This window comes from Salmo salar, chromosome 24, assembly GCF_965601325.2.
Source record: "Salmo salar chromosome 24, fSalSal1, whole genome shotgun sequence".
Lineage (NCBI taxonomy): Eukaryota > Metazoa > Chordata > Actinopteri > Salmoniformes > Salmonidae > Salmo > Salmo salar.
This window is the reverse complement of record NC_138314.1, coordinates 41,535,842-41,561,627: the sequence shown is the minus strand read 5'-3', so window position 1 is coordinate 41,561,627 and position 25,786 is coordinate 41,535,842. Positions and strand designations below refer to the sequence as shown.

At 43.9% G+C, this 25,786-nt stretch overlaps 1 protein-coding gene across 1 annotated transcript in view; it reads right to left on the bottom strand.

Annotated features, from left to right (window-relative positions):
• The window catches only part of aacs (acetoacetyl-CoA synthetase), a 54,699-nt gene extending 29,501 nt beyond the window's left edge, over positions 1 to 25,198 (bottom strand). Inside the window, exons 1-10 of the mRNA XM_014172663.3 lie at positions 24,908 to 25,198; positions 23,616 to 23,719; positions 22,987 to 23,107; positions 21,187 to 21,300; positions 10,274 to 10,371; positions 8,037 to 8,151; positions 7,856 to 7,937; positions 7,413 to 7,563; positions 2,646 to 2,726; positions 1,911 to 2,035 (exon numbers count right to left, since the gene is read on the bottom strand). Of these exons, the coding sequence (XP_014028138.2) occupies positions 1,911 to 2,035; positions 2,646 to 2,726; positions 7,413 to 7,563; positions 7,856 to 7,937; positions 8,037 to 8,151; positions 10,274 to 10,371; positions 21,187 to 21,300; positions 22,987 to 23,107; positions 23,616 to 23,719; positions 24,908 to 25,040 (1,124 nt within the window). The 5' untranslated portion in view covers positions 25,041 to 25,198. The remainder of the gene's footprint in view (positions 1 to 1,910; positions 2,036 to 2,645; positions 2,727 to 7,412; positions 7,564 to 7,855; positions 7,938 to 8,036; positions 8,152 to 10,273; positions 10,372 to 21,186; positions 21,301 to 22,986; positions 23,108 to 23,615; positions 23,720 to 24,907) is intronic.
• Between the last annotated feature and the right edge of the window lie 588 nt (positions 25,199 to 25,786).

The following is a 25,786-nucleotide window of genomic DNA, read 5'->3' as shown; positions in this document are numbered from 1 at the left end:
GGCAGTTAAACCACTGTTCCTAGGCAGTCACTGTAAATAAGAATGTGTTGTTAACTGACTTGCCTAGATAGCTGTAAATAATAATTTATATGCAGGGCTCCCTTGAAAAATAGACATTGGTCTCAATGAATCACCCTGCCTTAATAAAACGGTTATTTTTGTTTCATTGTTGTTGTTGCTGCTGCTGCTTTCCAGCATTTCAAGATAGTGTTCAACACTCAGACAAACACAATGTCTGAGATACCTCTTTGGACAACCATAAATCAGGAAAACATAACACCCTCATGAGGAATATAGATGGATGCAGAAGAGAAAGAACAGAGGAAGAAAGATGAAGAGCAGCCAAAATGTGGATGGATTATCCCCCAGAGTCTAGCGGTCCCTCGCTAAAGAGGTCTGGATTATCCCCCCAGAGTCTAGCGGTCCCTCGCTAAAGAGGTCTGGATTATCCCCCAGAGTCTAGCGGTCCCTCGCTAAAGAGGTCTGGATTATCCCCCAGAGTCTAGCGGTCCCTCGCTAAAGAGGTCTGGATTATCCCCCAGAGTCTAGCGGTCCCTCGCTAAAGAGGTCTGGATTATCCCCCAGAGTCTAGCGGTCCCTCGCTAAAGAGGTCTGGATTATCCCCCAGAGTCTAGCGGTCCCTCGCTAAAGATACAGCAGATTAGGGGCTCATTTGATAGTTTATTCATCATTTTTATACATACCAGTGTGTGGATGTTTCATACAAGGTGCTGCATTTCTTTTGATGAGCTCTACATACAGGAATATCTGGTTGATACAGGCTGCATGCACGTCAAATGGGTTGGTGTGCGTAGGCCTGAAAATCCTGCAGTACGCCAGTGGCTGCTATAACTCCAGCTTTTCATAACAATAGTTTTTTTTCTCCCCCCCTTTGAGGGGGAACAGCAGTGGGAACACAATGAGAAAACAAGGGGCTGTTTCATCCCAGCCAAGACACAGGATTAGGTGTGTACACACACACACACACACACACACACACACACACACACCTCTGTGTGTGTTCTGAGGGGAGTGTCTCAACAGGCGACTACTATTACATATACCTAGACGAGGATGATTCCCAAGGATGAATCGATAAAACCCAAAATAATCTTGCCTGCAGCCTTGTGGAATCCAAGTTGTTTTCATCCCACATCGTTTAAATACATGTCACCCACCACACCTCCCATTTGGGTTACAGGCTTGTCAGTCTCCACGGTAACTGCCAGCTAACAGCCCACCTTCCCTCTTCGCTCCAGGGTGAAGTTTGCCCTAGATTGCAGATCATGGTCAGTTTATCATTTCCCTACTAATGGTTAAAGTTAGGATTGGGGAAGCTAAACCTAGGGGGCACTGGTGCAGACACTGTGGGGACTGCTACATGCAGTAAGTTCGTGCTCACCAACGTCATCCTCGGCCCCCCCGAGCCATTCCCCCTATGGGTCTTTTCAGCACAACCACACCCAATTTATCTAATCAACTAAATCATGAATCAGGTGAGCTTGTGGCAGAATAGAACTAACAGAACAAATATTTGTACATCATTTAAATGTTGTTGAATGCCGGGCAGGCCCTGAGGACTGGGTTGGGAAACACTGGTCTAGGTAATGCCATCCTTAAAACTGTCATCCTTCCTCCCCCAATCTCAGAATGGCTACTGGATTTGGTTCAGGGGGAAGTGTTGAGATGTTTGACATAATGCGAATGGCAAGGCCCTGCTATGTGGATTTTTCCTCGTCTCTGCCCTATGGGCCAGATGAACCCGTTCCATAATGTGATAGATGCCACAAATGCCAGGTGCAGACCTCCCCGTGAAAAAACCAGCACATCAGAAGAACTGTTCGCTCGTATCCCCTATTTTCCCAACAGACGTAACTTTAGTTAGGGAAGTTGGGAGAGATTAGACTTACCCCAATTGGTCCACAAGGTCCCAGAGGACATTGGGTGTGGGCATGAGAGGTGAGCCGTCGTACAGAACCACAGAGGCCCCTATGGCCAGCGTAGTCACCAGCCAGTTCCACATCATCCAGCCCGTCTGATGGAAACAAGAGGGGAAGGACTGTCAGGAAACACCCAGGCTTCCCTCTGCATCCCACCCTCATAGGCCCATGGTAGGAATGCAAAGAGAGCATATTTGTGGAGAGAGTGTGTGTGTCTGACGTACGTGATTGCGTCTGTTCTGTAAAAAAATATCAAAGACGAGAAGTACTGTGTTGCTACCCTTCTATGTGTAAGGAATGAATTCCGCTGTGATTTCTCTGGTACCTCTGTCAGTACGAGGCTGTCAATTACATTGCGGTGAGGTTGCACTTTCATCAGTCTTGACCATTCCCCAAAGGCTTTCAACCACTTGACTTGATGAATAGGATTCTCTAACTTTTGCATCCTGTGTGTTTGTGGTCTTTGAAGAAATTAATTTTTAAAAAACACTGTCTGATTGGTTAGTTACTTGTCAACCTGTACTCAGACCGGCAAAACTGGTTGCGATTACTTCTAGTTTTTTTTTTTTGGGGGGGGGGGGGGGGGGGGGGGGGGTCATTGGGACATTTTGTGTTGACAACTTGATCAGGTTGTAAGGGGATGTTTTGTCAACTTGTGGTTTTAGAGACGACAGGAAGACGTTTTGATCTGACAAGATGACTCACCGTGGTGTAGTAGATGACGACATCACTGCTGGTCACGTTGCCATGGAGAACGTGCTCTTTTAGATGCTGGATAAGCGTCCCCTGCAGATGAGAGAGAGTTAACATGACGAGCGACAGATATATTCCCCCCCCCCCCCCCCCTCAGGTGATCTTGATCTCTGGCTCCCTCGAGTCATTTGTCTGTCTTAATTATTTAAATCAAACAGTGAAGTCCTAATTGCTCTGGAGCAGGTTTTCATCAAGAATCTCTCTGTGCTTTGCTCCGTTCATCTTTCCCTCGATCCTGACTAGTCACCCAGTTCCTTCCGCTGAAAAACATCCACACAGCATGATGCTGCCACCACAATGTTTCACTGTAGGGATGTGCCTCGGCACAATCCTGTCTAGGAGCTCTACGGACAATTCCTTTGAGCTCATGGTTTTGTGCCTTTCCAAATCATGTCCAATCAATTAAATTTAACACAGGTGGATTGAAATCAAGCTGTAGAAACATATAAAGATCTGATCAATGTAAACAGGATGCAACTGAGCTCAATTTCAATTATCAAAGCAAAGGGTCAGAATACTTAAGTCAAACATTTCTAAAAACCTGTTTTCGCTTTGTCATTATGGGGTATTGTGATGTCATTATGGGTTATTGTGATGTCATTATGGGGTATTGTGATGTCATTATGGGGTATTGTGATGTCATTATGGGGTATTGTGATGTCATTATGGGGTATTGTGTGTATATTGATGGGGATTTTATTTTAAAAATCTATTTTAGAATACGGCTGTAATGTAACAAAATGTGGAAAGATGGGTCTGAATATTTTAGGAATGCACTGTATGGAAAAACACACATTTGAAAGTTGTTCTTACAATCAATCGGTCAGATGACAGTCGGTTGACTAATATATAGATTCTTTGTTAGCCCTAAGCTAAATAAACTAAACAAGCTTTCCAGCTACCTAACCCTGTTGCCCCAAGCTAACGTTATAAGCAGCTGGCTAGCTTCATCTGACTAGTGTGGCTTGACCGGAACAGGTCTGTCCATCATCAACCAAATACGAACACAATTTTAGATGACGACACCTACAGTTGAAGTGGGAAGTTTACCTACACTTAGGTTGGGGTCATTAAAACTGGTTTTTCAACCACTCCACAAATTTCTTGTTAACAAACTATAGTTTTCGCAAGTCGGTTAGGACATCTACTTTGTGCATGACAAGTACATTTTTCCAACAATTGTTTACAGACAGATTATTTCACTTATAATTCACTGTATCACAATTCCAGTGGGTCAGAAGTTTACATACACTAAGTTGACTGTGCCTTTAAACACCTTGGAAATTTCCAGAAATTGATGTCATGGCTTTTGAAGCTTCTGATAGGCTAATTGACATCATTTGAGTCAATTGGAGGTGTACCTGTGGATGTATTTCAAGGCCTACCTTCAAACTCAGTGCCTCTTTGCTTGACATCTTGGGAAAATCTAAAGAAATCAGCCAAGACTACAGAAAGAAAAGAAAAAAAATTGTAGACCTCCACAAGTCTGGTTCATCCTTGGGAGCAATTTCCAAACGCCTGAAGGTACCACGTTCATCTGTACAATCAATAGTACGCAAGTATAAACACCACTGGACCATGTAGCCGTCATACCGCTGAGGAAGGAGATGCGTTCTGTCTCCTAGAGATGAACATACTATGGTGGGAAAATGCAAATCAATCCCAGAATAACAGCAAAGGACCTTGTGAAGATGCTGGAGGAAACGGGTACAAAAGTATCTATATCCACAGTAAAACGAGTCTTATATTGACATAACCGGAAAGGCCTCTCAGCAAGGAAGAAGCCACTGCTCCAAAACCACTATAACAAAGCCAGACTACAGTTTGCAACTGCACATGGGGACAAAGATCGTACTTTTTGGAGAATTGTCCTCTGGTCTGATGAAACAAAAATAGAACTGTTCGGCCATAATGACCATCGTTTTGTTTGGAGGAAAAAGGGGGATGCTTGCAAGCTGAAGAACACCATCCCAACCATGAAACACGGGGGTGGCAGCATCATGTTGTGGGGGTGCTTTGCTGCAGGAGGGACTGGTGCACTTCACAAAATAGATTATGTGGATATATTGAAGCAACATCTCAAGAGATCTGTCAGGAAGTTAAAGCTTGATCGCAAATGGGTCTTCCAAATGGACAATGACCCCAAGCACACTTCCAAAGTTGTGGCAAAATGGCTTAAGGACAACAAAGTCAAAGTACTGGAGAGGCCATAACAAAGCCCTGACCTAAATCCTATTGAACATTTGTGGGCAGAACTGAAAAGGCGTGTGCGAGCAAGGAGGCCTACAAACCTGACTCAGTTACACCAGCTCTGTCAGGAGGAATGGGCCAAAATTCATCCAACTTATTGTGGGAACCTTGTGGAAGGCTATCCGAAATGTTTGATCCAAGTTAAACAATATAAAAAGGCAATGCTACCAAATACTAATTGCGTGTATGTAAACTTCTGACCCACTGGGAATGTGATGAAAGAAATTAAAGCTGAAATAAATCATTATCGCTACTATTATTCTGACATTTCACATTCTTAAAATAAAATGGTGATCTAACTGACCTAAAACAGGACATTTTTACTAGGATTAAATGTCAGGAATTGTGAAAAACTGAGATTAAATATAATTTGCCTAAGGGGTATGTAAACTTCCGACTTCAACTGTAGCCAACTATAGCTACTGAAACAGATGTAATTCTGCTGCGTTTTGGGGGGAGAACATTGTTTGCATCCACAAGCTAGCTAGCTTTGTTTTCTGACCAGCATTGTCCCAGAACTTGGGGAAGTGTGTGCGGCAGAGGCATGTGCGCGAGAAACCTTTACCAGCATCATATCATCTGTACTCGTTGAATCGCTGTGACATATGAAACACGAGTTAAAGTGTAATAAGTATGGAAAAAATGTTTTGATAAATGATTGCGCGTCACATGATTTAACATGTTAATCAGGTCCTGATTGGTCAACAAGCTCATTTGACATGCATCTTTGACACGCGAAGACCCAAACGGCGTTCCACAGCTCAGAGATGTGACCCGGTTACCTGGTTAGCTGGTGACCCGGTTACCAGTGGTTACCCTGTCCCCCGAATGTGAGGCTGCACTAACCCCTAGTCTAGTAGGAGTGCTGATCTAGAATGAGGTGTCTCTTGTCCATATCATCTGATTCATTCTGATCTAAAAGGCTGAACTGATCCTACAGTAGATCAACTCTCTACAGGCCCTGGACTGAGAGGCACCTCTCTCTAAACTAACCCTACAGTAGATCAACTCTCTCTAAACTGATCCTACAGTAGATAAACTCTCTCTAAACAGACCCTACAGTAGATCAGCTCTCTCCAAAATCTACATGAGGCTAACTGCTAGTTCACTTTTCCACTACATAAACGTACCACATGTGTCCAACCAAGACGGCCTGAGAGCGTCTCGACATGTTGATTTTCCTTTCCTGAACATTGCAATATATTTTTCTGTGTGTGTAGCCCAAAAATGTCCCAGTCTGGGAAAATAGGCTAGCTAATAATTTGTCAGTGCAGCCCTCAACGTTCCTACATTGTGCTTATGCTAGCCCCTAAAAAATAAAAATAAAAATAGGAAAAAGTTGTGACATCCCTGACACAACGGGACCCCTCTGTCTCTAATCTAAGTGTGCATTGGCAGAAGGACTTTTGGCGTTTAAGTGACTGTGTGAGTGCCAGGGCCGTTAGAGCCGGGGGGGGGGGGGGGGGGAGTAATTACGAGATGAGGAGAGCGGGATGAGAAGTGTATGCGGAGAGCGTGCTCCGATGCCATGCCTCTTCTCTTGTTTCCATAGCGGGCGCTGTTTGGGTTTGACAGCATTCCTAACAAAGCCTAACAAGGTGCCTCTAGTGCCAGTTTAATTGCCTGTGCTGGCGGGCACCACCAGAGTCGAATGCCGCATAACTATCTAATTATCCGGAGAAGGGGTGGGGAGGGAGAGAAAGAGCACGAAGAGGAAATTGTACAATGGAAGGAAGGAGGACGCAGCGGGAGGGAGTCAGAGAGAAGCTAAAAGTGGTGTCGAAACCCTCAAACACGCCCGAATGTCTCAACTAACAAGCAAACTTGGGGGGGGGGGGGGGGGGGGGGGGGGGCAGGAAATGTCAATTGTTTTGCCCCTTGAAGGCTAAGTGATTGTGAATTAGACATACAGTACACTCCAGTGTTTTTAAACAGCTCGCCATAACTAAAAACACCATCCACATTCATCTGCTCAAGTCTTATTTCATCCATTTAAAATGGTGTCTACAGTTTATTTTACTGTGTACAGAACTAATCCCTAATCAACATAGATCAGATTAATACACCTGTATAAAAACAGGCCTTTATGTGACACACAGACAGACAGACTTTTCCCATCTTTTTCGGATGGACTGCTGCTGCCCTCTGGTGGGAGAAACCATTAACGAAGGGTAGTGTTGTGGCCTATAAGGAATTTGTAGCGAGGATGTTGTTTGAATGTTGTTTTAATTTAGAAATAATAAAAGGTGAAGACGTTCTGTTTTAAACTCACACAGTGACCCTACAATGCAGGACAGTTGCTTTGGTTTGGCATTTCTTCTGGAGTGTTATTTCTGTTTGGAATCCTACTTTGTGTTCCAATGTCTGCTGGACATTCAGTGTGATGTGGATGACAGAACTGTGTACAGATGAGGTCTGACCCAGCAGCCATACGCGTGCGTGGGTATCAGAGAGAGAGCAGTATCTTACCCCTGCCGAGTGCACCATACACTTGGGGGATCCGGTGGTCCCAGAGGAGTACATGATAAACAGGGGGTGAGAGAAGGGCAGCTGCTCAAACTCCAGCTGAGGGGCCTGGTCCCCCTCCTTCCCTGTGGCCAGAAAGTCATCTAGATACACACTGGGGAGGGGAAAAGAAGAGACGTAGACATGGTAAAAAAGTAAAACAGGAAGAGGGGGTTAAAAAGATACTCAGATAAATGTATAGCCAAAGCCCAAGTGGGAGAGACTGCAAGAGTGTTAGTTATATTGAAGGAAATTAACATACCATACACACTTCACATTAGGTAAACGAGGTTAAATGATAAAAACACAGAAAGTACGTCCCAAACTGCACCCTATGTCCTATATTAGAGCACTACGTTTGACCAGAACCCATAAAGGGTCAACCTGACTCAGTCAGAAATACACACCTATTAGGGATCCTGGAAAGATCAGTGTCCTGTTTGCTTCGTACGTAGGGAATGACAACCACCTTCTGGAGATCGGGCAGTCCTAAGAACAGACCGTGCTAGTGACATTATACACACACCCCAATACTAACTAACCACACACACACAAACAAAAGGACCCACAAACAGGGCATTGCACTACCTTTGACCACACTGTGTAGTTTCTCCATGTGGTCGTGCCGTTTGCCGTTGTACACCACCGCTGCAACGGAGAAGATGAGCTTTGGCTGGATCTGAGAAAACCTGTCCAACACACCCTGAGAGAGAGCGAGAGAGAGCGAGAGAGAGCGCGAGAGAGATACAATGGATACATTTTTGGGAAAAACAAGTCGTACAGTTAAACTACGTAAAAGTAAAAAAGAACCCCAGAGGATGTGGTTTCTAATGTGGACTTTACAGTCACACTGAGTTTAATGTGGTCCTCGGTATGGGTTTCTAATGTGCACGGAGCATACATACAGTACCAACTGGGCCGTAGCTACATACGAGGAAATACGTCTGGTTTTCAACTTACTGTTGACAGTTAGAATAGTAGAATACACAAGGTGCATCAGCATTTTTCCACTTATCTGTCACTCAAAGAAAAGTCACCCCAATTAGACTATCTTAGTAAAAAATAAAATAATGTAGATTGGTCAAATTAGTCTAGCCAGCTATCATGTAAAATTCAAAACCAGGCACGCAGGGCCCCCTGATCTCCATGGGGCCCCCACAGATTTTATTAGTCACTCTCACTCAGATAATATATTAACAAAATGTGTAGAAATGCAGAAATATTAGCTGGGGGAAAAAAAGGTTCAGTAATGAAAATGCTTTTTTTACTTTTTCTGCAAACAGATCCCTGTGTACGTATTCAATTATAGTTTTCAAACCTGCGGGTGCGGAGTTAATGTGTAGCGACTAATGGTATAGCTAATAGGCTATGTGTTTGTAGATCGCCTGAGGTGAACGAAGCTATAGTAACCAGTATGATAATGACTGGGGCCATTTCTACTGTTCTCCACAAAGCATTGAGCTTTTAAAATGTTTTTTTATTTTTTTAAATCAGTAAATTTGCTTAAACTATTTTAAAATAAGATTTAAACATTCTCTCCTCAGAGAAGGCCAACTAGACATTCTCTGCTCCTGTGTGGGATATTGTTCTCCCTGTTTGCAAACTAGTAATTTCTTCTTGATATATTATCAACAACTGCTCTTACTTGTTCACCTGGAAATTCCTATTCCACAGTCAGCTAGGGAAATTTGATTCAAATCATCCGAAACGGCAGTAAACACTACAAATAGACAGACTTTCTCTTTAGTATTACAAGCCATATCTAAAGTGCCTTTGAAGATGCCGATGTGGTACAATGCTTTGTGTTGAAATACTCTCTTTTCGCCACAAGGGGGCAGTAAAAGATCAGACAGAGAGTCCCAACAGTACTGTATATCCTTCCTCCTGAAGTAGGCACTCCTTCACTACTTCTCATAAATCTAAATGTATTGGATTGGTGGAGGTATGGGCCAGTGGGATTTACCCACCACATTTCCTACATCATAGCTTTCGTCCCAATTATCTCTCCTTCCTCCCAAAGTGTGCAGCTGCGATTGCAAACTGATTTGAAAAGGAAATTACTTGTATAAGAAACATGGTGGAAACTCATACTTGCCTATACCTCCGCCAATCCAACGCTTTTATATTTGTGGGAAGTAATGAACGAGCGCACACTTCAGGAGGAAGGAGGTATTGTTGGGACGTAACAGGACAGGTGGTATTCATGTTGACAGATGCATTCACGCAAGACACTGGTACCAATGCAGGGTGTTCCATTTCTAGCGTAGCATCAGCAGTATTCCGCTGGCAGGGGCTAACTCCCATTCAGGCTGACGCCACGAGTCACCACACTCAACAGAATCCCTGCTCGTTGGGCGTCTTAAATACTTTTAGCATTTGCTTTAGCCTGCATGTCATGCCAGGTGGGGTGGGGGTGACGACAACTAAGGGCCATAACAGAGCTAACTAACAACCCCCCCCAGGAGCCATTAGCAAGACGAACAAAGTACTATTCCAAAATTAGAGAAAACCCTCACCTACCCATGACTGCTGACCTACGCCCTCCTATACCCCCTCCCTCACTTCCCTTGGTCAAAAGTGGTGGACTACATGGGGAACAGGGCGTAGTGGTGGTGGACTACATGGGGAACAGGGCGTAGTGGTGGTGGACTACATGGGGAACAGGGCGTAGTGGTGGTGGACTACATGGGGAACAGGGCGTAGTGGTGGTGGACTACATGGGGAACAGGGCGTAGTGGTGGTGGACTACATGGGGAACAGGGCGTAGTGGTGGTGGACTACATGGGGAATAGGGTGTCATAAGATGCAGTCGAGGTCATCCTTACGTTGACTCCAAAGTCCACAGAGGTGGACGACCAGATGGCCCCGATGCTGGCCGCAGCCAACATGGCCTCCACCGCATGGATCCCATTGGGTAGATAGCCTGAGAGAGCAACAGAGAGAGGGGAGAAAGAAAGGAGAGAGGAAAAAGAGAAGGTTAATTGTGGAGGGCATTCAAATGATCAATGTTACGATAAGTCATGAATCCTTTCTCCGTCAGGACGCCATCTCCCTTGTTACTTGTGACTCACCAGGACACAAATCTAATTTCATAGGGAGGAGAGGAAACAGCAGCTTACGGAACTGGACTAAGGACAAGTCGTGGTAGAGAGAGCAGGATAAAGGTCAAGTCGTGGTAGAGAGAGCAGGATAAAGGTCAAGTCGTGGTAGAGAGAGCAGGATAAAGGTCAAGTCGTGGTAGAGAGAGCAGGATAAAGGTCAAGTCGTGGTAGAGAGAGCAGGATAAAGGTCAAGTCGTGGTAGAGAGAGCAGGATAAAGGTCAAGTCGTGGTAGAGAGAGCAGGATAAAGGTCAAGTCGTGGTAGAGAGAGCAGGATAAAGGTCAAGTCGTGGTAGAGAGAGCAGGATAAAGGTCAAGTCGTGGTACAGATAGCAGGATAATAAAGCATAACACCGTGGGGCGTTCATTCTAGGAACAGGTAGTCATCCCAGGAAGAAACCAATGAGAGTGAATATCAGAGAGCTAGGCTGCATCCCAAATGGCACCCTTTTCCCCTATATAGTGCACTACTTTTGACCAGAGCCCTGTAAGGGATAGGGTGCCATTTGTGACGCAGCCCTAGTTGAGTCCTACATGGCTCCAGCAGCTTGAGTGCTGCCTCAGGTCAGGGGTCCGATATCAGCAGTGATATGTACGCTGCCTAAAGTTGTCCACATACATAAGTTCAGTTTGCTCCTAGCAGAACTGGGCTAGGTGAAGTGAAAGTCTGTGTCTCTCACACTCCCTAAAACACCTCCGTTTGAAAAACAAGGGAAAAAAATGCAATATTACTCATTTGTCCCTCTTTAGACACCATATCAACAGCATACCCACTAACACTTCTTCAAAAAGTCAGAATCAATCTAAGATGAATCAAGTAATCTGTCATAAATTTACGTTTTTGTAGACACAAACACTTCATTGAAGATTCCCTACAGTCGACCAATCACCGACAAAGGGGCGTAGACGGGCCTCCCGAGAGGCACAGCGGTCTAAGGCAGTGCATCGCTGTGCTAGAGGTGTCACTACAGACCCGGCCCGGATGTCCTTGTTCCATCACACTCTAGCGACTCCTGTGGCGGGCCCGGGCGCATGCAAGCAGACTTGGGTTGCCAGCTGGAAGATGTTTCCTCCGACACATTAGTGCAGCTGGCATCCGGGTCAAGCGAGCAGTGTGTCAAGAAACAGTCATGTTTCGGAAGACACATGGCTCTCGACTTGCCTCTCCGGTGTTTGTACGGATTTGCAGCGATGGGACAAGACTAACTACCAATTGGATATCACGAAATTGGGGAGAAGGTGTAAAATGTACAAGTACGTTCGGCTACCGAACATCAGCTTGCCTCCAGAAAAATGTGTGCCCAAACAGCCCCACAGAAAATAACTGCCAAACACCCCAAAAAAATCTAAAATAAATTGTCTGGGAAGCATACGCTAAGTTTAAGGTGAACAGCAGCCTGTTTGGTGGCAAAACAAGTAGGCCAGCAATGTCAAGCATCGGCCTGCAACCATAACCATTTAACAAATCACACTTTCGCTGGCTATTGTGTGCACTTGTCTGTTTTTTACTAGCACTGATTTAGCTGATAGCTGCTTTATTGAAAAACAATGTACTTACATGAACTGTGATGTGTAGTCTTACCTAGCTACTTAGAGTGAGAGTGTCTGATAAATGAGGTAACCAGTATGCGTGTGTGTCTCAGGTAGGTTAATCCAGGTAGGTAGGTCAGTGTGACAAACAGGCTCACCTGATATCCCGGTGATCAGGTAATCCCCTAACTGGTTCCGAGGCACACAGAGGGGGGGGGGGTAGGGAGAAAGGACACAATCCAAGCTTTAAAAAATTTTTGTAGAAGCCTACATGACTGTCTGTAGAGTTGTGACACACAACACCTTGCACTTACTTGGTGGAAACCTTCAATAGCAAGAGCCACACCTATAGGCTGTCAGACTCTCCCAATCCTGTTCCTGGGTCGCCAAGAACTCATTTTTGTTTTGGTCCTCGTACTAACACACTAATCAACTCATCACCAACCCTTTGATTATTTTAAATCAGGTGTGAAAATGTTAATACATTTTTTTTTTTTTATTAAAAACTGTGCACCCCTTTGGGTCCCCAGGACCAGGAACCACTGGGAGAATTAATGTAGTCTACAACACTGGACGCCATTAGGATTAGCTGTCGCCACTGGCGTTGGCTAATGGGATTCCTACATTAATAAAAAAATGAAAATACAATATGTAACCTGCAACAATTATATTGTGTAACCTACTTCCTACATCCACAAACTAGATGGAACTAGTGTGGTAGAGAGAAACTGACTATGATAAAGTTGTGAGTGTACAACCATGTTAATGAGATAGCCTCAGGTAATAAGGAAGCTAAGGATACAGTATCAGTCTGAATAATGAGGAAGGTGTTGCTTGGTTGGGGCTTTGATCATACAGTTTAGATATAGGCCTGGTCAAAGTACTCGTGTCTCTAGATTTGAGGGAATAGTGGCTAACTCAGCAAAAACAGTGCCTTTCAGGACCCTGTCTTTCAAAGATCATTCGTAAAAATCCAAATACAGATCTTCATTGTAAAGGGTTTAAACACTGTGTCCCATGCTTTTTCAATGAACCATCAACAATTAATGAACATGCACCTGTGGAACGGTCGTTAAGACACTAACAGCTTACAGACGGTAGGCAATTAAGGTAAGTTATGAAAACTTAGGATACTAGAGGCCTTTCTACTGACTCTGAAAAAAACAAGAGAAAGATGCCCAGGGTCCCTGCTCATCGGTGTGAACGTGCCTTAGACATGCTGCAAGGAGGCATGAGGACTGCAGATGTGGCCAGGGCAATAAATTGCAATGTCCGTACCGTGAGACGCCTAAGACAGCGCTACAGGGAGACAGGACAGACAGCTGATCGTCCTCGCAGTGGCAGCCCACGTGTAACACCTGCATAGGATGGGTACATCCGAACATCACACCTGCGGGACAGGTACAGGATGTTAACAACAACTGCCCGAGTTACACCAGGAACGCACAATCCCTCCATCAGTGCTCAGGCTGTCCACAATAGGCTGAGAGAGGCTGGACTAAGGGCTTGTAGGCCTGTTCTAAGGCAGGTCCTCACCAGCAACAACGTCACCTATGGGCACAAACCCACCGTCGCTGGACCAGACAGGACTGTCAAAAAGTGCTCTTCACTGACGAGTCACGGTTGTCTCACCAGGGGTGATGGTCGGATTCGCATTTATCGTTGAAGGAATGAGCGTTACGCCAAGGCCTGTACTCTGGAGCGGGATCGATTTGGAGGTGGAGGGTCCATCATGGTCTGTGTGTCGCAGCATCATCAGACTGAGCTTGTCGTCATTGCAGGCAATCTCAACGCTGTGCGTTACAGGGAAGACATCCTCCTCCCTCATTTGGTACCCTTCCTGCAGGCTCATCCTGACATGACCTTCCAGCATGACAATGCCACCAGCCATATTGCTCGTTTTGTGCATGATTTCCTGCAAGACAGGAATGTCAGTGTTCTGCCATGGCCAGCAAAGTGCCCGGATCTCAATCCCATTGAGCACATCTGGGACCTGTTGGATTGGAGGGTGAAGGCTAGGGCCATTCCCCCCAAAAATGTCCAGGAACTTGCAGGTGCCTTAGTGGAAGAGTGGGGTAACATCTCACAGAAAGAACTGGCAAATCTGGTGCAGTCCATGAGAAGGAGATGGACTGCAGTACATTGCAGCTGGTGGCCACACCAGAGACAAACTTTCTTTTGATTTTGACCTCCCCCTTTGTTCAGGGACACATTATTCCATTTATGTTAGTCACATGTCTGTGGAACTTGTTCAGTTTATGTCTCAGTTGTTGAATCTTGTTATGTTCAATCAAATATTTACACATGTTAAGTTTGCTGAAAATAAACGCATGACAGTGAGAGGACGTTTCTTTTTTTGCTGAGTTTACATATACATCTTCCAAAGGCTTCTGATAAAAACACATTTAACTGGAACTAAGTCAGCAATACACCCAGTAATGTATTCATGTTTCTCTTACCAAATGAATTGTTCTGCAGTTTACATATGATATTAAGACAGACATAGGTCAAGTGGCACACCACAGAACCAGAATGACATTTCTATGTAACACACACAAGGTTAAATGAAGGAGAGAACAGTGAGAACCAGCACCGTCTGCAGCTGAGGGGGTTCATTTCTAGAAGGATAGATGGAGAGGTGTGTTTTGACTGCAGCCATAAACCTTGACTGGTTTCATCTGCTGAGTGGTTATATCTCTCTCCCCCACACTGAAAAGGAAGTCCACACTTTATCAAACAGAGTGGGACAAGGACACGTAGCACACACACACACACACACACCTAGTATTACAGCACACACACAGAGATATACCTAGTATTACAGCACGCACACACACAGAGATATACCTAGTATTACAGCACACACACACACACACCTACCTACCTAGTATTACAGCACACACACAGAGATATACCTAGTATTACAGCACGCACACACACAGAGATATACCTAGTATTACAGCACGCACACACACCACACACACACACACACCTACCTAGTATTACAGCACACACAGAGATATACCTAGTATTACAGCACGCACACACACAGATACACCTAGTATTACAGCACGCACACACACAGATACACCTAGTATTACAGCACGCACACACAGATACACCTAGTATTACAGCACGCACACACACAGATACACCTAGTATTACAGCACGCACACACACAGATACACCTAGTATTACAGCACTCACGCACACAGAGAGATACACCTAGTATTACAGCACGCACACACACAGAGAGATACACCTAGTATTACAGCACTCACGCACACAGAGAGATACACCTAGTATTACAGCACGCACACACACGTCACCAATTATGGTTTACCGTACACTGTGCAGATACAGTACACCTACAGGTTGAGTAGTGTTATGATATTCTGCTTCGGCTATCTTTAGGATTGCACTGGACAATTTGAACGATGATTGAAGACTATTATACACAAATTGAAAACCCAATGACAACACAGAACAGCAGGGAGAGGCCATCTCTAAAAAGAATAATACAAAATCACAGTCGATCTTTTTCTGTGATTCAAAAGGTTTGTTCAGCTCTCCTACTGAAACTACCACAGAACTAGCAGACTAGCCCATGTCGGTCATCTTGGCTTGTTACGTGGCATAGGTTGAAACTGCCCCTACACTGATCTTGGGTTAGTTTTGTATTTCCCCCAACTAAATGGTTAAAGTCAGGATTGGGGGAGGGGAAGCTGATCCTAGATCTGTACCTAAGGGAAACTTCAGAGCTTGTTACATAATGGATTGACAGCATAATGGGAGCTTAGCTTCTTCCACATCTACTTTATAGTTTACTAGGCTAGTTTGTTTATTTATTTAAAATCAGGGACCGTGCAAACAAAAATAGTGCACCATACTTAGCTACATCTCATTTCCATCTGCAGCAGTCCCTTTGTTGAGCATATGTCACACACACACAAGACGGCTCATAATAATGTCTGGAATTGAGTTAATGGAATGACATCAAAACCACGTGTTTGATGTTGTTGATACCTTCCCAACATTCCACTCCAGCCATTACCACAACCCGTCCTCCCCAATTAAGGTGCCACCAACCTCCTGTGATACACACGTAGTATGACAATAGCATGACTCAGGAAGTAGAGTGGGGGTGGGGTGAAGAGGACAGAGTCAGGAAGGAGAGGACGTGGTCATTACACAGTCCCACTGACCTGACCTTAAATGGACCCTCACAAAGTAGCAGAGACGAGTCATTTAGCTAATCAAACCCATGGATTTCCGTGGTGCCAGGGCATGTAGCCTATAGCTTTGCTTCAGGTAATGGATAAATGTTTATTGGTAGGTCTATTTGGTTGTCATTTTTAACCAACAATAAATATTTCTGGGAACACCCCCAATCTACCTACAATACACCATAATGACAAGGCAAAAACAGGTTTTTCTACATTTGTGCAAATTTGTAAGAAAAAAAACTGAAATATCACGTTTACATAAGTATTCAGACCCTTTACTCAATCATTTGTTGAAGCACCTTTGGCAGCGATTACAGCATCGAGTCTTCTTGGGTATGATGCTACAAAGCTTTGCAAACCTGTATTTGGAGTTTCTCCCATTCTTCTCTACAGATCCTCTCAAGCTCTGTTAAGTTGAATGGGGAGAGTTGCTGCACAGCTATTTTCAGGTCTCTCCAGAGATGTCAGATTGGGTTTAAGTCCGGGCTCTGGCTGGGCCACTCAAGGACATTCAGAGACTTGTCCAGAAGTCACACAAATACAGGTGTACCAAGCTTGTAGCATCATACCCAAGAAGACTCGAGGCTGTAATCGCTGCCAAAGGTGCTTCAACAAAGTACAGAGTAAAATGGTCTGAAAACTTATGTAAATGGTGATTTCAGTTTTTTAATACATTTTCAAAAATGTCTAAAAACCAGTTTTTGCTTTGTCTTTATGGAGTATTGGTACTGTGTGTTGATTGAGAAAAAAAAAGTGTTAATCAACTTTAGAATAAGGCTGTAACGTAACAAAATGTGGAAAAAGTCATGGGGTCTGAATGCTTTCCGAATACACTGTGTGTATTTTTATCTATACAGTTGAAGTCGGAAATTCACAAACTAGTTTTAATGACTCCAACCTAAGTGTTTCAACCACTCCACAAACTTCTTGTTAACAAACAATAGTTTTGGCAAGTCGGTTAGGACATCTACTTTGTGCATGACACGAGTCATTTTTCCAACAATTGTTTACAGACAGATTATTTCACTGTATCACAATTCCAGTGGGTCAGAAGTTTACATACACTAAGTTGACTGTGCCTTTAAACTGCTTGGAAAATTCCAGAAAAGAATGTCATAGCTTTAGAAGCTTCTGATAGGCTAATTGACATAATTTGAGTCAATTGGAGGTGTACCTGTGGATGTATTTCAAGGCCTACCTTCAAACTCAGTGCCTCTTTGCTTGACATCATGGGAAAATAAAAATAAATCAGCCAAGACCTCAGAAAAAGAATTAGAGTCCTCCACAAGTCTGGTTCATCCTTGGGAGCAATTTCCAAATGCCTGACGGTACCACATTCATCTGTACAAACAATAGTACGCAAGTATAAACACCAGGGGACCACGCAGCCATCATACCGCTCAGGAAGGAGACGCGTTCTGTCTCCTAGAGATGAACGTACAGTGGTGCGAAAAGTGCAAATCAATCCCAGAACAGCAGCAAAGGACCTTGTGAAGATGCTGGAGGAAACAGGTACAAAAGTATCTATATCCACAGTAAAACAAGTCCTATATCGACATAACCTGAAAGGCCGCTCAGCAAGGAAGAAGCCACTGCTCCAAAACCGCCATAAAAAAGCCAGACTACGTTTTGCAACTGCACATGGGGACAAAGATCGTACTTTTTGGAGAAATGTCCTCTGGTCTGATGAAACAAAAATAGAACTGTTTGGCCATAATGACCATCGTTATATTTGGAGGAAAAGGAGGACGCTTGCAAGCCAAAGAACACCATCCCAACCATGGAGCAAGGGGGTGGCAGCATCATGTCGTCGGTGTGCATTGTTGCAGGAGGGACTGGTGCACTTCACAAAATATATGGCATCATGAGGAAAGAAAAATTGTGGCTATATTGAAGCAACATCTCAAAACATCAGTCAGGAAGTTAAAGCTTGATCACAAATGGGTCTTCCAAATGGACAATGATCCCAAGCATACTTCCAAAGTTGTGGCAAAATTGCTTAAGGACAACAAAGTCAATGTATTGGAGTGGCCATCACAAAGCCCTGACCTCAATCCCATAGAAAATTAGTGGGCAGAACTGAAAAAGCATGTGCGAGCAAGGAGGCCTACAAACCTGACTCAGTTACACCAGGTCTGTCAGGAGGAATGGGCCAAAATTCACCCAACTTATTGTGGGAAGCTTGTGGAAGGCTACCTGAAACGTTTGACCCAAGTTAAACAATTTAAAGGCAATGCTACCAAATACGAATTGAGTGTATGTAAACTTCTTAACCACTGGGAATGTGATGAAAGAAATAAAAAGCTGAAATAAATCATTCTACTATTATTCTGACATTTCACATTCTTAAAATAAAGTGGTGATGCTAACTGGAATTTTTACTAGGATTAAATGTCAGTAATTGTGAACAACTGAGTTTAAATGTATTTGGCTAAGGTGTATGTGAACTTCCAACTTCAACAGTATATATAATAAACTGTCCTATATAGCCTACCTGACCCTGCATGATTTGAGTTGTCCTCACACGCTCTTCCAGCTTGAATTAGAAAGTTGTTGTGCGTAAAACCCGTCTATTAACGCCAAATAATACAGTCAGTCTGCCCTCAAAACACCAGCTTACTCGGGATTGTTTTATTATGTAGTGTAGCCTACCATCTATAGATGTATGCAGTATTTAGCTTCTATTTATAAACTTGAATAAAAATTACACATCAAATAGGCTAACAATGAGGGAAAAAAGTAGTCAGCTTGAGGATAAATGTAGCTTCTATTTATAGTTGAACTGAGTAGGTTGTCTGGCTAATAGCCTACACAAATGTGCTGCAATTAAGGTAAAGTTGAGAAGTCCTCCTGGCTGCTTCTCTGTGTCTCTTTTTCTAATTCTTTCTCTTAAAAAGCTCTCTGTCTGTGGTTGTCACTCTTTTTGTCTATGTAAAGGCAGATAGTTGCTACAGTATGCTACAGCGTCACCTTACATTTTTGCGTGCAAATGTTTTCCCATAGCCTGTAGGTCCAATTTTGCAGGTCCTGTTTTCTATACTGAGTATTGCCAACCCAGACATTCTTTCCTGAGACATTGTGCATTATGTCTATTGCGCTGCAAACAATTTAAACTTATCTTGAATGATGCATGCCAAGATATACCAGAGATAAGGGACTGTTGCAACCACACAAATCAAATGCTGGTTCACAAGTATGAGCCCTCAAGATCTGCTACATATTATCTGTTTGCATCTGCCAATTTACTGAATGTCCAGTATCCAGATGACCTGTCTCAGAGCTTCTGATATGGATAATCTCTTTCCGTAACGTGTTGAGGCCGGCAGTTAAGGAGAATGAGAGGCTCAACTAAAGATGCTGCAGAACTGCTGTATTTTGAAGCACACCTCCCTTCTGGACAGTTTCCCCTGATGTTCTTATGGCAACCAAGCTGTTTTTAACCATCCCTGTAACTGTCGCTTCTGTGGAGAGAGAATTTCCTAAACTAAAACATTAGGCTCTCGGTCTGATATGAGCTTTTGAACACTGGCGCCTTTGTTGCCTTGACCACGACATTTGTACACCCATATCCCTTTACTTTGATTGGTCACATTCCTGAACCACCCCAAAAAATAAACCATTAGTTTCCTGGTACATATGGAAATTAAAAAAGGTTTCTGAATTACTTTGAGGGTTAGTGTCAAAATGATTTATAAAAAAATAAAATAGATGTCGTTTACAAGTGCATAACAGACCCCTAGAGCTTGAGGCCCCCCCCCCCCCCCCTGCCTTGCGGGGGCGTCCGGTACGCCAGTGGGGGGTGTGTGTGTGTGTGTGTGTGTATTCCTGTGTATGCAGCGCAGCAAACGGAGTTGGATTAACTGAATAGAAGTAATATTCCTGGAAGCAACGTCTTTAATAAATACTAGTGTCTTGTGAAGAGGGACACCGGGTTTGAGTCCCATACCAAAACATGGGGCTGCAACGCCAGGACACCGGGTTTGAGTCCCATACCAAAACATGGGGCTGCAACGCCAGGACACCGGGTTTGAGTCCCATACCAAAACATGGGGCTGCAGCGCCAGGACACCGGGTTTGAGTCCCATACCAAAACATGGGGCTGCAACACCAAGACACCGGGTTTGAGTCCCATACCAAAACATGGGGCTGCAACGCCAAGACACCGGGTTTGAGTCCCATACCAAAACATGGGGCTGCAACGCCAAGACACCGGGTTTGAGTCCCATACCAAAACATATTGCTGCAACGCCAGGACACCGGGTTTGAGTCCCATACCAAAACATATTGCTGCAACGCCAGGACACCGGGTTTGAGTCCCATACCAAAACATATTGCTTTGGATCAAATCAAAGTAAAGCAGCTCTTCAAGTAGGACTAGTCGGGTGAAACATGTTAGACTGGCTGCGTTATATTACAGCGCTCTACTGCAGTGGGGAGCAGGGATGGATGAATAGGGCCATTTAGAATTTGCTTCAGTCACCCCATGCCAACAAAGGCCTCAATATAGACAGGGGGGGGGGCGGGGGGGGTTAAAATCTGCACCAATCACAGGTCAGGATACAGCAGGCTGGGGTGTTCCTTGACCAATTGCAGAAGAGAAGGTCTGACAAGCTCCGTGCAGGGGGCCCCGAGTGAGGGAGAAGGGGAGATGATAGTAGGACTCTCCCTATGGAGCCTGGTTGGTCAAAAGTAGTGCACTAGGTGTAGGGTGCCATTTCAGACGCAGGGCCTAGTGCTTGACGAAAAGTCAGGCTGATTTGTGGCGTGGTGTGCATGTTTCTAGCTGGACTGTTTCAAGCTGGACTTTGTCAGACAGAGAGCCTCTCCTCTTGACCTTTGTGTCAGAGAAGGGGTTTGATGGTAATGCTGCATGGTGACTCACCCACGACTCTGTCGCCTGTCCCGACACCCATCTTCCTCATGGCGGCAGCGAACAGCGCCACATCGCGCCTCAGCTCCCCGAAAGTCACCTTGGTGATCTCGTCATTTGCCTCGGCTTAGAGAGAGAGAGAGGAGAGAGAGACCGTGAGAGAGGATAGTGAGACAAAATGAGAGGTAGACAGAAACGAAAGCCCTATTCGCACTGGATTAGTTTTACTGGTGGAGACAATTACATAACCTAGGTGCACGAACACAAATCAGCACATCCGTAAATTAAATCCCGTCTGAATCGACTAACTCCTAGGTCCTCAGATAATACTAGTCCCGTCTGAATCGACATCCATGTGTTTTGAGAGAAATGTTTAACAGGCGTTTCTCGCAGTTTCAGCAAGAAAAACAGCAACTTGATTTGATAAATGGAGCTTAAAAACAAAGTGCTGCGCATTGCCAATATATGAAGAGCCTTTCAGTGAATGCTTTTGCTTATAGGTTTGGTGCCAATGAATTGAACATCTCCAAATGCGCCTATTTAATGTAACCCTTGTTGTTAATACATCGCAAAGCAGCATTACAACGGAGCTAAACTGCATCGGCAGGCTGGGGCCATTTAGGAAGTCCTGTACTGCAGAGCGCTAAACTATCCTAATGATTACACTTCCTCAATCCACATATTATGGCGACACTATACCGTGGATGCTTTGGTGTGGTTTAGAAACTTGGGAGCCAAACTGGAGTTATCAGTGTTGCCTGTTATGATTTAGACATGTTGAAATATCTTCATGTCTAGATAAAAACGTCCAGGCTTCAGTCAGAACTGTCCATTTAATAAAAAAAATACAAGTTAATTACAGGGGGTCAGTTTGGAACAAACACGAATCCAGTCCGAATCATCCTCTGGAATAATGGGCATTCCGGGGTAATAAATACATAACCAACGTTCTCTTGTAATACTAGTCCCATGCTTTACCAGACCAAATTACACAGCTATCCAAGTCATAACCTGCTCTGGCGTACAGGGCTGATACAGGAACCTGCTCTGGCGTACAGGGCTGATACAGGAACCTGCTCTGGCGTACAGGGCTGATACAGGAACCTGCTCTGGTGTACAGGGCTGATACAGGACACATTAAGTAGTAGTGCAGTGCCACCTGAGTAATAGCACTCCTCTCCCAATTAACTTACAGGAGGTCAGAGGTCGGGCGGTGGACGGGGGTGGAGACTGCACCGAATGATAACAAGAGGATGGCCATCAGGATATTAAAAACCCAAGGAGCGAGCAGGAGCCTGAAAGCCCTGTGGATCCTAATCATATCACACTGCCCTGCATTCCATATTGACCCGACGTCGGCCAAAGACATCTTGAATTAGGAGAGCTTATTGGGGGAAATAAAACCGCACAATTCCCAAAACTATTTTGGACGGGGTTTTCAAGAAATGCAAGGTGACCTTTGGAATAATCTTCTCAGTGCTTCAGTAATTATCACTATGTATAAGATATGGCATTTAGCAGACATTTTTATCCAAAGAAATGTACAGTCTGCGTGGCAACAGCGGGAATTAAGATAGAATTCTAATGGCAATAAGAATATCATTGTGACCCTTTATTTCATACTTGGAGCACTAGCTATAAATATATTTTTTAAGCACAATAATTGAGGTATACAAACATGGCTGGGAGCACAGGGTGCTGGTGCTGATTTAGGACTTTTACTCAACTGCAGATGAATGGGACCTTGGAAACTGACCAATAAAAATTAAAAAAAGACTAATAAATTGACTGAATTGCCTCAGCCGTACTTACTAGCAGCATAGAGGGCCACCTTGTCCTGGTCTTTGTGCTTTAGCAGGTTTTCAGCATAGTTCATGCGGCTTCCTTTGAACCACTCTGGGACATCCGATATCCTCTTGGAGATATCGACCACCTGAGGAAGAGGGGTGGAAATGGATAGTGTTCTACATGATTCAAACCCGGGGTAAGGGAATAACGACTACAACGTAATACTGCTCTGCTCTAAGCACAAGGGTACTGATAAGTAACTGATTGAATAGATAATCTATTGGCCCCCTCACCAAAGAACTTTATAAACTCTACCAATCATAATGTAGTATAGCCTACGCACTGTAGTAGTCAGTCCAACGATGAATGCGAGATTATCTGATTGTTTGCATAGCATTGTATTTTCACCTACTGTATGTATTTTGTAACACTTTAATTACACAAATTGTGAGAGATCACATTGTAGAAGGTGTTACTGCACTGAAAAAGCACAATAAAAATGCAATGTCTGTGTCCCAAAGAGCTGTCAAAGCCCTATGGACCCTGGTCAAAAGAAGTGCACTATTATAGAGATTAGGGTGACATTTAGGATACACACATTCACTTATTCAATGTTATGTACATAGGCACCAGGAAACAGTGGGTAGACACACCTCCTCATACATCCTGGAGCTTACTACCCCACAGAAACGCCACACCTCAGCCCAGAACTCAGGGTAGCTCTCCACAGACCACTGGTACAGGTCATTGTAGTTGGCTGCAAGGGGAATGACATCAGAGAGATCAATCATGAGGTTTGTCCTCCAGCTGCTCCACATTTTAGACAAAAAAATAACCACAGGAACGTACTTTTTACCCAATTTTGTATATGGTTTGGTTTTGCACCTAGGTAAAGTTAGTTTTGTATTGGATATTCGGTTCCCTCGTCAATAGCTATTGAACCAAGCAAAAGAACATTTTACAATTTAAATCTTCTGAAAAATATAAAATTCACACAATAAAAAAAAGGTGTTGATTGTTCACCATCCTCCCCTGATTCAGAATATACCATTGTCATGGCATGGTTGGTTCAATAACTATAGAGAACCACAGTATGCCTCATAATACCCATAAAACCTAGCTGTCAAACAAGGAAATGGTTCAAATCGATTTTCCACATACCTTATTTTAAGTGTTTTTAAAATCCCCTATGTGTTTTGTGTAGGATTACGCTGGTGTGATGTTTAAATAACTGTGTCAATCTCTCTAGGACGAGGTGACATCAATATATTCACCACCACTGCAAAATGAAATGCTAACTTGCTGCTAATGTGGCTGTCATAAAGAACTACAAATGCCATGATTTGGACGAGACTGCCGAATCGAGACGAAGGTAAGAATTTCTGGATTAACTAATGTTAGTCATTAATAAATTGTCCCCCAAAAAATAAAAATGGACAATTCTGAAAACGGTCTTGTGCACGTTTTAAATTGACACAATACCTGTTAGTAAAGGTGTCAGCTAGAGAGAGCTTGCAGGGATTTGTTGTTTTGTATGACGTCTACTTTGACGCTAATTAGCATTTTCTAATCTGAGAGTAAATACAGCAGAGCCGAATATATTGATAAATCACCTTGTCCGAGAGAGATTTACATGGTTATCAAAACGTCACGCCACAGTAAGCCTACATGAAACAGTGTTTCTAAAATTCCCTATGGGAAAAAATATATGGTGGAAAAACGATTGGAAATTATGACAGCTCCATCGTTTGGCAACTACAGTACTTAGACTAGCATGTAGCAATATTATAAATATGCACATAGCTACATTAGCTAATGATGCAGTGGGTTGATTCTCCCTAGCAAAAAAAAATGAATCGATTGGTACGAATGTATAACGTTAAATTAGAGGTGACTAGCATGACTGTCGCCGTCTGAAAAGCTGCTCCCTCGCCGGGTCACTCACCTAGGTTAAGCCCAAAGTCTCTGTTCACCTGTGTCCTGAATCGGTCCATCTGTGTGTTTTTCTTTGAGTCTGGGTACCATAATACCTTCGACTCCATTATCTTCTCGCTCGTACGTTCGGTGTCTTTGGACATTGTTGTCGCCTTGTTATCGCCTCCGTTAAAAATGAGTCTGTCGTCCTTTATAGCTAGCTAGCTAGCTACTGTAGCTAAAACAGGCAGCACACTTGAAGTATGACTATGAGACAGAAGGCCAGATTGGACTGTCATTCCATGCGGACAAGCTGCGAGGATAAACCCAGTTAAGATCCCTCCCACCGAGGGGTGACGCGGCTGTCACAATAACCCCCAGTATCCTTCCGCTTAAAGGCGCAATCTATTTCTTCCATAATAAACCAATTTAGTGTTAAACCAGTGTGAAATCTAACCAATATCCTCGGATTGTGCATGATTATTACATACAAATTGTACCAAAAAAACAAACAAAAAACGAGTAAATTGCATTACAAAAGTAATTTTCCTCGATCACTGGTGGCAAGGGACGGTGTACCTGTCGTTTCGCATCAGAATTATTGACCCACTGTTTCAAAGGGATTTTAATGGCAGGCTGTTTCTTGAGAGCGCAAAATGCATGCGTGGCATGTGCACTGAGGCCTCTGCCAATAGGTCTGGACCTTTTTGGCACAGATGGTATTGTGCGGACCCCTGACCATGGGGTTTGGTTCAAATCCTGCTTAAACTGTCCCACCTCAGCCTCATCTCTTTCACAAAAACATGCACTTGGGGCATAAACGGGTCTTGTCCATTGTTATGAACATTTTGGGGGGGGAAATGTATTTTTAAATACAAACAAGCACACTTTTCTATAAAATCATGACAAT